Source organism: Tenebrio molitor, chromosome 2 (genome assembly GCF_963966145.1).
Source record: "Tenebrio molitor chromosome 2, icTenMoli1.1, whole genome shotgun sequence".
NCBI lineage: Eukaryota > Metazoa > Arthropoda > Insecta > Coleoptera > Tenebrionidae > Tenebrio > Tenebrio molitor.
This window is the reverse complement of record NC_091047.1, coordinates 16493336-16507667: the sequence shown is the minus strand read 5'-3', so window position 1 is coordinate 16507667 and position 14332 is coordinate 16493336. Positions and strand designations below refer to the sequence as shown.

Sequence of the window (14332 nt, the reverse complement as noted above, 5' to 3'; positions counted from 1 at the left end):
CTCGCTTGATTGATGATAAGTTTCGAAAACCACAAAAACTCCATTTCCATACTGAAACGCAACTGGTGCGGTGCTTTTTCAGTACAGCCGAATCCATTTCTGCAGTGACCGTTTACAAAATGACAATGGACAATGAAAAATAGTGTCAGGCCGCCAGCTTTTTTATATTTTCTCCCTCTTGTTATTTTTAATGCCTCATTCAACTCAAATACATCTTGATGCAAAAACGCAGAGAAAACAAATACCTCTCAACAATTAGTTACGATCGGTCCTGTAAACGCGTACAAACCCCAACATCTGATACAACACCGACGGTGTAGCTTTCAATTAAGAGCTACCCGGAAGCGTGTCGCTATTGACCCTCTTTCAGGAAGTCTGTAAGACGTTACCAAAGCGAGATGAAATGTGTGTGTTCCAATATCTTTTCTATATATCTGTCGGCTTTTATCTCCGCACCTGTCTCTTGCAACAGAAAACGTCGCTGAACAAAAATAGATACACGCCGAGGAAGAATTTTTTTTATTATTATTGTGGCTTTTTCTCTATTACTTTCATCACTCCTCTGCGCCTTTTGAAGTCGCCGGTGGCTTGGATGCGTCTGTAACCCGTCTCGGGCTGATCCAGTAGTCTGCGGCAGGGTAGGCCGTAATTATAGGAGGTGAGCACCGGAACAGGTTTGTCTTTCTCCTGAAATACGAATCAAGCTCCCTAAAAATTATTTCAAAACAACTTAATCTAAACGACGAATGTTTGTGCATAATTAAGGACAAAACGTAACACTCCGCGCGAGTTCTCTTTAAATCTGGTTCAGATCGACCTATCCGAAGGACTTTGGCGTCAATTACGTACGTCTTTTTGAAATTATGTAATAACAGAACGTCATCGTTAGCGAAAAGTAAATTGAACGTCAGACGGTGACGTAGTCGATTTATTCAATTATTGTGCAAGAAATCAACAAAGCTTGTTGGTAATTACGATAAAACAAAGACAAGAGTGATTTAGAGGTAATGGGTCGCGACACGAAAATTTTCTATGAATTATGGACTTCTCCTCTGCTTCAAAATTGGAAACCGTTATTACGGCGGAGAACATTTTATAATGGCAATCAGTCTCTGGTGAATCTCTGGTGATGGAAGCAAACATGATTGATTGAGAATAAAACCAAATTGAAAAATTGTAAAACGTTGGATAAGTACGCAACCAACAATACGGCAGATAATGCAGCTTTCTTGACTTAACGGCTATTCGGGCTCGAATTTTTGATTGAAATATTTGAGGCACAAACGTGCACATTAATATGCGAACTGCGAATATAATAAACCGGGGAAATTATACACATACCCCGGAATACATAATCCCGACTAAACAAACCCACTCGTCGTGGAATTATTATAATTACGCGGCTGACGTTTTATCGTTATTTAAAACATTTTTTACGAGACACGGCGGACTCGAAATTAAGCAGTTAATTTTAATGAAATGGAAATTAATTTAAAATTGAAATGTTGCAAGACTCGTCAGTAATAATTTAAGTGTATATCTGTTGCGCCGCTTCTCTGCACGTAACGGCAAATGATACATAAATAACAAGTATTGATCACCTTGTCGCAACTTTAAGGGGAAGCTAGAGCTTCTAAATTAGTCCCACAATTGGAACACTCCCCTCTAAAAAAATACACTTCTCATTTGGTACAAATTAACCCACACAGATTTGAGGCACTGTTTACCTGTTCGTAGATGTTCTCGCGTATATCTGGAAGATATTGACAGTTGTCTTTCGGCTTTCTCTGGTCCCACAAAGGAAAAATTTTTGTGTAGGCAAAGAAGCGATCATATTCGGCGCTCCATTGCCACTTCAGGGGGTTGTTGAAGAAAGTAATCGGTTTAGAAGTGTCCAGTTTTGGAGAAGACTGAAAAAAAACTTTGATATAATTTTATATTTTCTAACACGACTGAAAAAGACAAAGTGACACGAGCGTTAAATGAAAATAAAAGTAAATGTATGTAATACAAAATATCTTCAAAACATTGTAAGTAGGTAAATACAGGCGCTATTGTTTTTTTTATTCTAAAATATCATGTACTAGATAAATATTTAGATATTATTATTATTACCAATTATAGATAATGTTAATCCGGGAGACAAGTAAAGAAGTTATTGCATTACAGAAACTTCTGTTTTTGTGATTTTCGTGTTTCATTGCAAGGAAACATTCTCTCAAAAATTAAGTTTTCTCACTTAAACTCCCTTGATTTAGTTCCGCCCGGGTGATATTGTACAAACATAATAAGCTCGGCTGTCCTTATACCCTCATCGATACAGCCACCAGCAGCCATTATTAAAGTTTCTCCTGTTTCCACAATAAATCATGATGAACGACCAAAATATTTCCAAGGTGCATAAACCGACTTAAAACTCGGTACCGAGCGAACTTCCATTTGCGTTGATTTAATTAAATTTCGGTTTGCTCGTGAATATGATTTGTCGGCGAAAATTAATGTTGTATGTATATTAACCCAATGGGTCATACATCAAACGTTGAAACAGAACGAACGCCAAAATTTCAGACAATCTGCTTGTATGTGGAACGTGTCAAATAGGAACCGTAATGATTTTCATCCATCACAAATTTGAAAGCGTCGTTTGTTATGATGATCTTTTGTGAAGCGTATTTAATATGTGGTACAAATGAAAAAAAAAAATGATTGCAAAAATTAACATAATAATGACAATTTCATTAGTTCTTACATATTTCCTAATAACCAATTCCCTTCTTCATCCCTACACACAATAATGAACGCCGAACGAAGCCGAAGATAGGTTGCTACTGTTAGGGACAAATTACTTTAGTCGTCAAAGTCATTTGAGTTGTAATTAATAATTAGATATTTAAATAATCCCAGAAAATGGGACTCACATATAGTCCGTTTTTTTTAATAATCAATTGTCAGTGTCCAGTTCTATCCTATCTCAATTTCACCCTAGATTTCCCTTAGATCATAATTCAGGTTGTTATGTTGCGTATGTTTATGAGTGTGAGACACGTGTTTAATTTAAATTTAAATTGTCAAATGACTCAAGTGTGACAATCGGTGACAATTTCAAAAGTCAATATTTCAAACGTGATTTATAAAAATTCACTGTTTCGAATTTTCTGCCAACCTGACAATACTTCGACAATTGATTATAAAAAAAAACAGACTTTACTTTATAAATAAGTACCTATTACGGTACATGAAAATTAAGTCAACAACTAATTCAGTCACTGAACATTCGTGTAGGTAGATGTTCTTCGGGAGAATAAAAACACTGCGCCAACAAATAGGTTTTGGTTTTATTATACTCGTATACAGTGATATCATCTGCAAAGAGAATGTTTTTTCTGGGTTGATCCAAAAACTGAACTCTGAAATACACGATTTTTCATTAATAAACTTACTATTTTGTAACATTATACATCAGTTCTAGTTAAAAAATTTGTTTTTAATAAATACTGGGTGCCCCAAAATTCGCGGAACACCTTAGCAGTACGTTGTTAAGTAGTCATTAAGAGATCAGGTAAAAATGTTTAAAAAAACCAATCTTCTTTTTTGTAGAAGATATGGACCTATTCGTCACACTAAATGTGACAACATTTAAAAACATTCTATGCATCCCAATAGTCTGCAAATATTTCATTTTTGTTGTATCCTTGGAAATGAGAGGGAAAAATCAAAGCCGTGTTGCCGTACGCTATTTGAGGTAAAACGAACATAAAATCACTACTTGGAAATGCTGGAAATAATGAATAAAATAATTGCAAACCTGATCACAATCGTTCAAAATTATTAGGCCACTGGCTAGTAAAAGAAAAATAGTCAAAATCTTTTTTATTATTTAAAATAAATGAGATCAAAGCTGCACCTTTTGGGCCCCCATATCTTCAAATCTAAGAGGTATGGAATTTTTAAATTATTTTTCTCGTTATTTTCTAACATGAATTGACATTGAGTTGTTCCGCGAATTTTGGGGCACCCAGTATAGAAACAAAACGAAGAACAAAAATAATTCGTCACAAATTAGAGGTTAAAACTGACAACAGTGACAGTTCATTAGCTTCAAGTTACAACATAAATGAATACAGGGTGTTTTCGAAGTTGAGGCGTTCCTTTTAACATGTGATAGCCTTGTTCTAAAGCGTTTTAGCCAAAATCACCTTAGTAAAATGTATACGGCAATGAAAATATAGTAAATTAATTTTTTTGAAATTTTTGAAACCGGTCCTGCTCAAATTTGCGCTTTTTTGTTAGAAATTAGAGTTGACAAAAAAAAAATCTAATGAGCATGGAAGTTAATCAAAAATACAGTAAGAGTTGTCACCTAATTAGTCGGAATGACTTTATCATTACGAAAATAATGAGCTCACAGATATGTTGCTAATGTATATGGGCAGAGAGTACGCAGAGCGATTTCCAGAAAGACACCATCCTGGACCACGTCAGTTATTAGTCGAGCACAGCGGAGAAATAGACAGGACCGGACTGAAAATTTTAGAAAACAATACAAATATACAATCAATTATCTCCGTTAATACAAACATTTTACTAAGAAGATTTAGGCTAAAATACCTAGTGTTACAAGGAACGCCTCAACTTCGAAAACACCCTATAGAATTAATTGTGATCAGATTTTTATTTAGACACCGTTTAATTAGTAGATATTTTGATTATTACTCTCGAATTTATCTTACAGATATCTTTACTTTTAGAATTGCTTACCTGAAAAATAGCCGTTCTTGCTTCACTAAATGAGACTTCCTTGAAATGCAATTTTTGAGCATAAATAATTCAGGGTAATTATTAGTTTACGCTACAATGTTGTCTAAAAAATTTGTTAATAAAGCTTGAGGCAATACTGGTAACATTCTCATTGAAATTATAAGCAATTCAGTTAACTAGAACTCTATTAAAATGTTATTTATTATGATTGATGATATCCCTCAACATCCTTTAGCAGACTATTAATGACAAGATTTTTCTTATCGTTCTCATTTTTCCGACATTATTTTTTCTATGTCTTGAATTTTGTAGCCTCAATAAAATTGCTTTGCAATTGCAATTTTTTAGCTTAAAACATATTAAGCTTACACGCACCACAGAGAACGCGTATTGACTCAAAGTAGACGACAATCAGCAGCATAACCAACAAGACTTGACACCCTTGTTAGAATGCATATACATGCAAGAACTCAGAGATCGAAGCCATTTGTGCAACTACTAAATTAAATTAAACTTAAATTCTGTTGGTGCCGTTTAATATTTCCGATTAAAGGATAGAACTTGCCTTAACTCCCCTAAATAAGATTCATTTAAACTTGGCAACAAGTTATGCACTCACTTCAACTTTATTTCAACTTGTATTTGAAATAAATCGATAAATAACACAAACTAAGTAAACTTCGTGTTCCTTTTTACAAATCATCTTTTATAATAACTTCTTACCCAGCCGCTCCTCTCGAGTCTGGCCCATACTTCTTCTTTATTTTTCATTGCGTTTATCGGTGTGAACCATTGAGCTTTTCCGGACATGCTGACCGCATAAATTAGTTACACTTACGAATTATGGAAAATGTGACAGACTGCCAAACACCGAACCAAAAATAATATTTGCGTCACTATAGAAAGATCAGTTATCGAACAGACAATTGGAGCTTTGACGTCAATGACAATGCGACATTAATTATGTGGTGCGGATCTGGCCCTTGAAGGAATTTTCGATGATATCTGACTCGCACAATGCAAAAACTTTCATCTAATTATAGCATCGAATAAATTTTGCCTTTTCAAATTAGTTCCCGCTTTTGTAAATGAAAATAAGTACATACAAATTCAGTTTTTATTTAGTAATTAATTAATTATTATTTAATTCAAATTAATTATCTTAAGTATATGGAACGTTTTGTGGATTTGGTTTAATAAAATTATAGTAGTTTTATCCGCAGAATAATCGCCGGTCAACATTTATGTTTCCTTTTTATGTATGTGTAATTTCGGTTGGAACTAAATACAGCAGTAAAATACCGTGAATATTCAATTGGTTAGAACAGACATTCTCAACCATTTGTTGTTATTTCACAGATCCGTTCTTTTTTCCAAAACTATTTTTTTGTTTATGTCATACTCTTCAAATGTTGTTGCTATTTATATTGTTTTTATCCATTCTTGATCAGTATTCTTCTTCTGGTTTTAGGTTAACAAATACCTTTCTGTATTTTCCATTCTTGTGGCGTTTCATCATAGTGTTTTCATGTGACTCTGACGGGTCTAGTTACAAAACTATGTATAATATTCACCAAATCAACAAATCCTTTGCATTTCTGTTTTGCAGGATGCTGTAGTACTGCTAAATTTGAATTTTGCTAGCTCCGCCCCTTGCGAATAACGTATTGAATAACCGAGAATTTGGAAACCGAAGGTTTTACGTTTACTACCTATTAATTCCATTAGGATGTATTTTGAAGAAAAATGACCCACGTATTCAGATATTTTTAAGATAAATTACACATAATAATTGAGTAATTTGAATTTTATCATTTTACAACTCGATCCGTCAGAATCACATGAAAACCCTATAAAAGAAGTAAAAGAACTATCTATCTCTTTAATCACGTCTCCAGTTTATGAAATGTAATTGATCAGAAATGATGAGGGACGATGTGATTTCCTGTCTCAGAGATTGAAAATGGCGATTTTCCAAAAAAAAAAATGGATGTTTACTCGTCAAGATAAGCCGGGATCAAGCTATTGCCGCTGCGGATTCGTTTTATTTCCCACTAAAACCGGGCATTTTTTTCGGTTGGCTAACAAAAACAAGAGAAATGTGTATCTTAACGTAATTCATCGTCGACGCTGTTGTGTCTATCCTTTTGACGTCACCCGTGGCCCATCGTCGGTTTGGCAATAAAAACTTTAGCTTTTGAGGTTTTTCAAAACAGGGAATTGCTCGACCTCAAACGACAGCAGCTGCTCAAGTTATCGATTGGTTCTATGCTCGTAGTAGGCCATGGCATACCCGAGAGATCGCGCCAAAAGCCAGTCAAGGTCCGGGCTGGAAAATCAAACCTCAAACTGGATAGAAATCATAACGAGGAATTATTCTGCAACAATAAAAAATGTTTTCAGAAAATTTATCATCATTCTACAACTGTAAATTCTTAATTGACCATCACATGTCATTAATTCATTATTATGAATTGAACGATGACCACATTTACGGTCGCTGCACGATTTTGTAGTTTTTAAAGATTTATTACTTGTAGACTTCCTCAACTTCAATAACTGCAGTTTCACACACTTGCATAACATTAACTGGAATTACGTTATCTCCACAGGGATATCGCTTCCAAAGTCCACTTATTCACCTTACTCGCGAAAAATGATTCCTTCCAAAAAAAAAGCTTACGCATGATTTAAATTAGGAACAAATTACTTATTAGTCCTATTACACCCAATTTTTGTAAAGTTCAAGAATGTAAACATGTTGTCCAAATTAATTACAAAAAAAAGAGTGTGTGCTTAAGACCGCACGACAGAAGTGAAAACTTCTATGATGCTCGTTACTGATTTTAAGTAATATGTAGGTATATTCTCTAAAAAATATATCATTATGGATGATAGTACTTGGAGGAATAAGGAGCAAGGCATAAATAATTAATATTATTTAAATCCCATGCTGTTTTTAAATAAACATCAAAAATCTGTATTTTTCAATAGAAATTGCAAATACGTCCGCTTTTAGAGGTACACTCTGGCAAAATTTGTGAGGTTAGGTATTGAACACAACACAAGTTTTCATAGCAATACTAATACCCTGTATTATGATAATTTGTCCATTTTTCTCTTTATATTTTGCTACAAAAATTTTTCCAATAGATAAATTGTTGAAGCCATATAATTGAGATTTACGTATGAAATCCTACATTCATCTGTAAACTTACAATATTTGTCGTGTCTTTATCGTTTATATTATATAAATACAGGGTATTTCACGTGTGATAATGAGCCTGACGCAATAATAAATTCAACCCACAATACATTTTCAAAAAAAGCCGCACATTTTAATGTCAGTAGCCAGCTTTTTTTCGGAAATATAGTGTGGGTTGCATTTTAAATTACGTCAGGGTTATTATCACTCGTGAAATATCCTGTATATACAGAGTGACTAACGAAAAACCTTTGACGCTGTATCTTACTTATTCTTTATCCGATTTGAATAAATGACACATCAAATGAAATAGTTCGAAAAACACTTCATTATTATCCTATTCGATATTTTTTTCGACATCTATTTTTTGACAGACGATAGCCAACTTTTTTTTTTCAAATTACACTCTATACTGGGAGCCCCAAAATTCGCGGAACAACTCAATGAGGTAATGTCAATTCATGTTAGAAAATAACGAGAAAAATAATTTAAAAATTCTATACCTCTTAGATTTGAAGATATGGGGGCCCAAAAGGTGCAGCTTTGATCTCATTTATTTTAAATAATAAAAAAGATTTTGACTATTTGTCTTTTACTAGCCAGTGGCCTAATAATTTTGAACGATTGTGATCAGGTTTGCAATTATTTTCTCCATTATTTTCAGCATTTCCAAGTAGTAATTTTATGTTCGTTTTACCTCAAATAGCGTACGGCAACACGGCTTTGATTTTTCCCTCTCATTTCCAAGGATACAACAAAAATGAAATATTTGCAGACTATTGGGAATGATTGGGATACATAGAATGTTTTTAAATGTTGCCAGATTTAGTGTAACGAATAGGTCCATATCTTCTACAAAAAAGAAGATTGATTTTTTTAAACATTTTTACCTGATCTCTTAATGACTACTTAACAACGTACTACTACGTTGTTCCGCGAATTTTGGGGCACCCAGTATATCTTTTTATTCGTACTTATAAAGAATCTTCTTCTGAATATTCTTACATTAAAAGAAAAAACAAAAAATGAAAATTTTAAATGAAAAACAAAAAAGAAAAATTATTTTTCTCCCTACCGGTTAGAAATGTAGGCTGTGGATACCTCATTTGAGGTGAGAAAATTCAACTTTCTCGCTAAGGTAAGAAAGTTAATCATGAAATGTTTATGGTAAAACTGTACCAAAATACAAATGTCAAAAGTGTCAAAAGTGAAATAAGTTATTGATAAATGAAAGCCAATTCAATGAAGTAAGTTGGTAAGTCAATCATATAATCTGGAAAATAAACAGATAAGCTAGGTAGGTAGATTACTTTACCCTGTTTATATCAAATTTTCGAACAAACCTCAAATCTTCAAATGCGATGACAAGTTAATTAAACAAATAACACAGCCTACTATTCAATTCTCAAAATTTTCGTTTTAATCACGAATATAACCATCTTTTTTGACTTTTTTCAACAAAGTTGTGCCGGTAGGGAAAAAAATTGTATTCAAACCTTGTTAAGAAAGTGTCCTTGCAGACCTTAGGCACTTACAAACCTCGTCTACGACGCAAGAAACCACTTTCTTACCTTGGTTTGAAATATACTATTCAATAGTTATCTGGTCAACTTGTCGAAACAGACGTCAAAAGTGACAGCTACTTTTGAAATAACCAAAAATGGGATAATTTCGCCAAAGGCAGGTGAACAAATGTATAGAATCTAAATCAGAGAACGCAAGAAGTTTCTTCTTCCGGCAATGAATGAAATATGGTTTGTTATGAGTGAACATTTTCAGAGCAATTATAACTTTGAGGGGTATGGGAAATTGACGGGAGGGATATGATGAATTGAACCTTTGTTGATGGAAGGTAAAATGGCGACGTAGCGTCAAATGAGTAATACATATTACTACCCTAAAAATCTTAGTAAAAAGTGAAATATGCAGGGCCTGTGAAGTGAATCGGAATCACAAGAAATTTATCCTGGCTCCTGTGCATACACTCTGCATCCGCAACGTATTAGCGCAGCTACACGAGCGGGACTCGTCATCGTCGAAATGAAAGAAAAGACTTTTAGGAACATTCTTGACATTGCACAAAAAGCTGGAGTTACACGTAGGTTTTGATCAACAGATCAAGCATAGTGGCAGTTCTGAAAAAAAGAAGATAAAACTGGACTGAACTCTAATCTATTTATTTTAGCATCATTATTAGTAAAAATTTAAGATCCAATTTTATAACTAAACGATATAGAATGCAACAAAGAAACATGCAAAATAAAAAGAATAATTTATAACAAGTGTTCAAAATGACCACCTTTCATCTGAAGGAATAGGCGAGCTCGTTTTATTAAATTTTCCCTTGCTAGTCTAAGCATATTAGGAATAACAGTAGCCAATCTTTTGTGAATTTGGTCATTTAGTTCTTCTACAGGTTACAGGTTCCCGGTAAATACTGTTCTTCAAATATACTTCTTTTACCGTCGTCATCAAAGTACTGAAGAACAGCATCTTCAGTCTCTGGCGTTCTAACTTCTCGCGGCGGACCACAAATTTCTTGTCAGGTAGGCACCAAGGACCCAGTGTCTCGAGCACGGTACACCAACCGTAGAAATACGTTATAATTTGGATGTGGCAAACGTCGTGGAAAACGTATTGCATATTCCCTTGCATCCTCACGTGCATTGCGCCGGAACTCTCCGTAAATTATGAGCATTTCGGCATACTCTGCAGCTGTATACATGATTTTAATACGAAGTTTGACAATTTCGAATAAAATTATAACTTGACGTTGTCAAAATCTTCACAGTTGCCCAAACATTTACTTCAAATTCCATACCATTCTTATTAGAATTATGTTGCTAGGAACCGGTTTCACCAACGTGAGTTAAATTTAACTACAGTTTAAAATATATGAAAACATTGTTATAACAATAGGTAACCAAAGTAACGAAGCATTTTAACCTACAGTTAACTTTAACTGGCGTTAAACCTTTGGTTAAATTTACGTGAAATTCAAATTAACAGCGTCCTTCTGATTGGTCAACTTTAATTATTCATTACAAAAAGTCGATTATAGCCTGTCCTTTTTTTAAACGCTATTGCTTTCAGTTATCACCAAGGAAAACGCACTGTAAGTTTGATCCGCGAGTTCTGGGACACCTGTATATATATAATAATATAATATTATAATATTTTCAAACTATTTTGACAAATGAATACTCAGAGCTTACTTAGTCATTTCGAGCATTTAGAACAAACTTCTCTCTTGTTTATTTTGGTCACTTGATTTTCAAATCTTGTGCATTTACGCTTTAATTTTTTGACTTTTGTTTAATGAATGGGTATAGTTCTTTGCATTTTTATATTTAGAAGACAAATCTCTACAATACTGAATAAAAAAAAATGTACAGTGCTATTTGAAAAAAAGAAGCTGATGTTCATCATTATTGAAGTGTTTTCAAAATTATTTCATTTGATGTGTCATTTATTCAAATCGGATAAAAAATAAGCAAGATACAGCATCAAAGGTTTTTCGTCAGTGATCCTGTATATACAGTTACTCCTGCAGCTCTGCACTGAGGTCAGTCAGGTCACAACACCACGTACAATGAAAATTTAAAATTGACAAGTGACGCACAGATTGTTTTTCGCTCGCTCCGCTAAAACACTCGACTCCCTTGATTTTAGCTTGCCGTGTCGTGCTGCGAACGATTTTCGCTGAGCTGCGAACGATTTTACCGTGTCGCATGAAACTACCGAGTGACTATAAATGATTGAATATTATTTTGTTATGTTGGTAACACATTTGAAATCTTTAGTTGGCAACATCGTTGGCATGGCACACGTAATTTTTAAAATTGAAACAAACGTCAAAAACATCTAAATCGACAATGTACTTCGTGACTTAGCCTAACCTAAATAGAAATGACTGACAGATGATGCACGAGAAGACTTGCACTACCAACTACATCAGTGTTGCCAATCCACTATTTTCTTTCAATCATTTATAGTCACTCGGTAATTCACTGCCCGAGAATAAAATGTATGTGGCGCGCCTAAAGAAGTTTTCACTTCAAAAATCAAATGTGAAGGATATAAAGAACCTCTCTCTTAGTCCAATGTGATGAACTGATGAAATAACTTCGAACTATGTATTGTCGCCGTGGAGCACACCATCAAACGGGAATGATACATAGTTAGCTGGCTTATAGTCCTCACTATGTTATAATAATGACAATAATAATTATTTTGGCTCAAAGTGAATATAAAAAACGTCATGATATATTCGCAAAAATTATACACATGAATTTAGCAGTTAAATTCAATTTATTAAAGGATACACAACCACATTACATTTATAAACCAGAAAGTTGTTTAGAAAATGACAATTACAAATTATATTTTGATCGCACAGTTTTAACTGACATTCACATTCAGCATAACAGACCACACATTATTATTTTAAATAAACAACAAAAGCAAGCATCTTTTAGATATAGTTGTTCCAAATTCACACAATATAACACAGACATATAATACAAAAATTAATAAATATTTAGAACTCTCCGTTGCTATGAGAAATCTTTGGTGTTTAGAAAAAAATTCGATTTTACCATTTATAATTTCAGCAACAGGAATAGTACCGCAATCTCTTTTTAAAAATTTAAAAATTTTGGACTTAGACAACAAATTGGTGGTTGAAATTCAAAAAGGTATATTATTATACTCATGTCACATCGTAAGGAAATTCCTTAACATTGACACAGAACATAAAACACAAAAAAGTCAAAATGTGGAGGCGAGACGCCGGTAATTATGTTGATAAGCACTGCACTATTACTTGATAGTAATATCCGTAATAGTGTATGTACGCCGGGTGGAGGTGGGATACTTGACGTTTCGTTTTGACAAGTTGTGACATATATCAAAATCCGTTCATATAGGAGAAAATTCTCAAATTCTGACAGTGTCGAACAAAAAACACATTTATCGGAAAAGTAATACAGGGAAATGTGTTTTTTACACTAATTTAAAGTAACGTATGAACACTTTAATTTTAAAGTAACTGTGAAAAGAACTTGCGTCTCGGCGTAAAAGACCTTTTCATGCACAAAAAGCACTCACTTCACGCACTTATAAAAATAACTGTTAACCCTTACTTACAATTTTGGACAAAATAGCAAAATAACGCAGCATCTTTGCGTACACTAATTTAAAATGGCTTCTCAATTCCATAGTAGTCGCTTGTTAATAACTGAGTTAATGCAGTTATCCATTCTGAATGTAAGAATCGTATAAAATGAATACCTAGATCTCTTCTTTTGCTGAAACCTTTGAGGAATTTCTTGAGCTTGCATTAATTTTATACCTCTTTCAGCTTTTTGAACCGAAGGTTCCTATGATCACACATTATTTATGTTGAATTTTTACTAACTTTTTATCTTTCATTTCCAAGAATTTTGTGATCTTGACATTTAATAATAATTAAAATTTAATGATAAATAAAAAATTCTTGAAGAATGAAACGGTGAAGTCGTGACATAATTTAATTTTAAAATTATTTCTACCTATGGTTTTTAATCAATTTACATATTATATACTTATTTGTAAAAGTATTCAAGCAATGTTTCATTTTATTTATTATTTATTTAGTAATATCAAACGAGAGTGTTTTACTGTTATTTACTATTATTTATAGATCTTTAGCAACAGCCGAGTACGGTGTGGAAGGATAATAATCAAGGTTTGCAGCTCGACCGGCTTGGGGATTTTGTGGCTGCTTTAGATTTTGAATCATAACTCTGTCATTATCAAAAAACGTACGTCTCCAGTTTTTAAACAATATTTTTTTTATTTGAAACCTAGTTTCTAGTAATGGAATTAGAAACATAATAGTATATTACGCAACAAGATTTATAAATGGCACTTTAGTTTTAATCACGAGTTTTATTAGGCACGAGCGGAGCGAGTGTCTAGAGAAGCTTATAAACGAGTTGCACACTATACTTTTTCTACGACCAAGTAAACAAAACAAATAAAACAAGTAACTTCTTTAATTTAACCATAAAATTCGAAACTGATAAACGTCAATTGACAACTTTAGCCCGTGACTAAAAAGCTCGTTGCTAATGGTTGGTTCATAGACGAAGAATAAGGAATAACACTTAAGAATAATGCTTAACATAAAAAGTTGAACTTACGGACTAGCATGTAACCGTTCAAGAAAACAGAATAAGGAATAAGGTGTAAAGGATAGCTAGCAAAGTTGGTTAACTTTTATCTTTATCCGTTAAGACTTATTCTGTTCGCGCATGCGCTTACAGTTTTACAGTAAATTAACCTCAAAATAGACGACGGAAAACTGATAGAGTTAGTTGAAACCTA

At 33.5% G+C, this 14332-nt stretch overlaps 2 protein-coding genes across 7 annotated transcripts in view; one reads left to right on the top strand and one right to left on the bottom strand.

Annotated features, from left to right (window-relative positions):
* The window catches only part of Nckx30C (solute carrier family 24 member Nckx30C), a 68681-nt gene that overhangs the window by 21328 nt on the left and 33021 nt on the right, over nt 1–14332 (top strand). The window lies entirely within an intron of this gene.
* LOC138123791 (uncharacterized) lies at nt 505–5665 on the bottom strand. Its single transcript, XM_069038600.1, has 3 exons — nt 5482–5665; nt 1728–1910; nt 505–687 (listed from the first exon to the last, which is right to left on the bottom strand). Exons 1-3 carry the CDS (start codon nt 5566–5568, stop codon nt 526–528), a joined length of 432 nt encoding a protein of 143 aa, XP_068894701.1. The 5' UTR covers nt 5569–5665; the 3' UTR covers nt 505–525.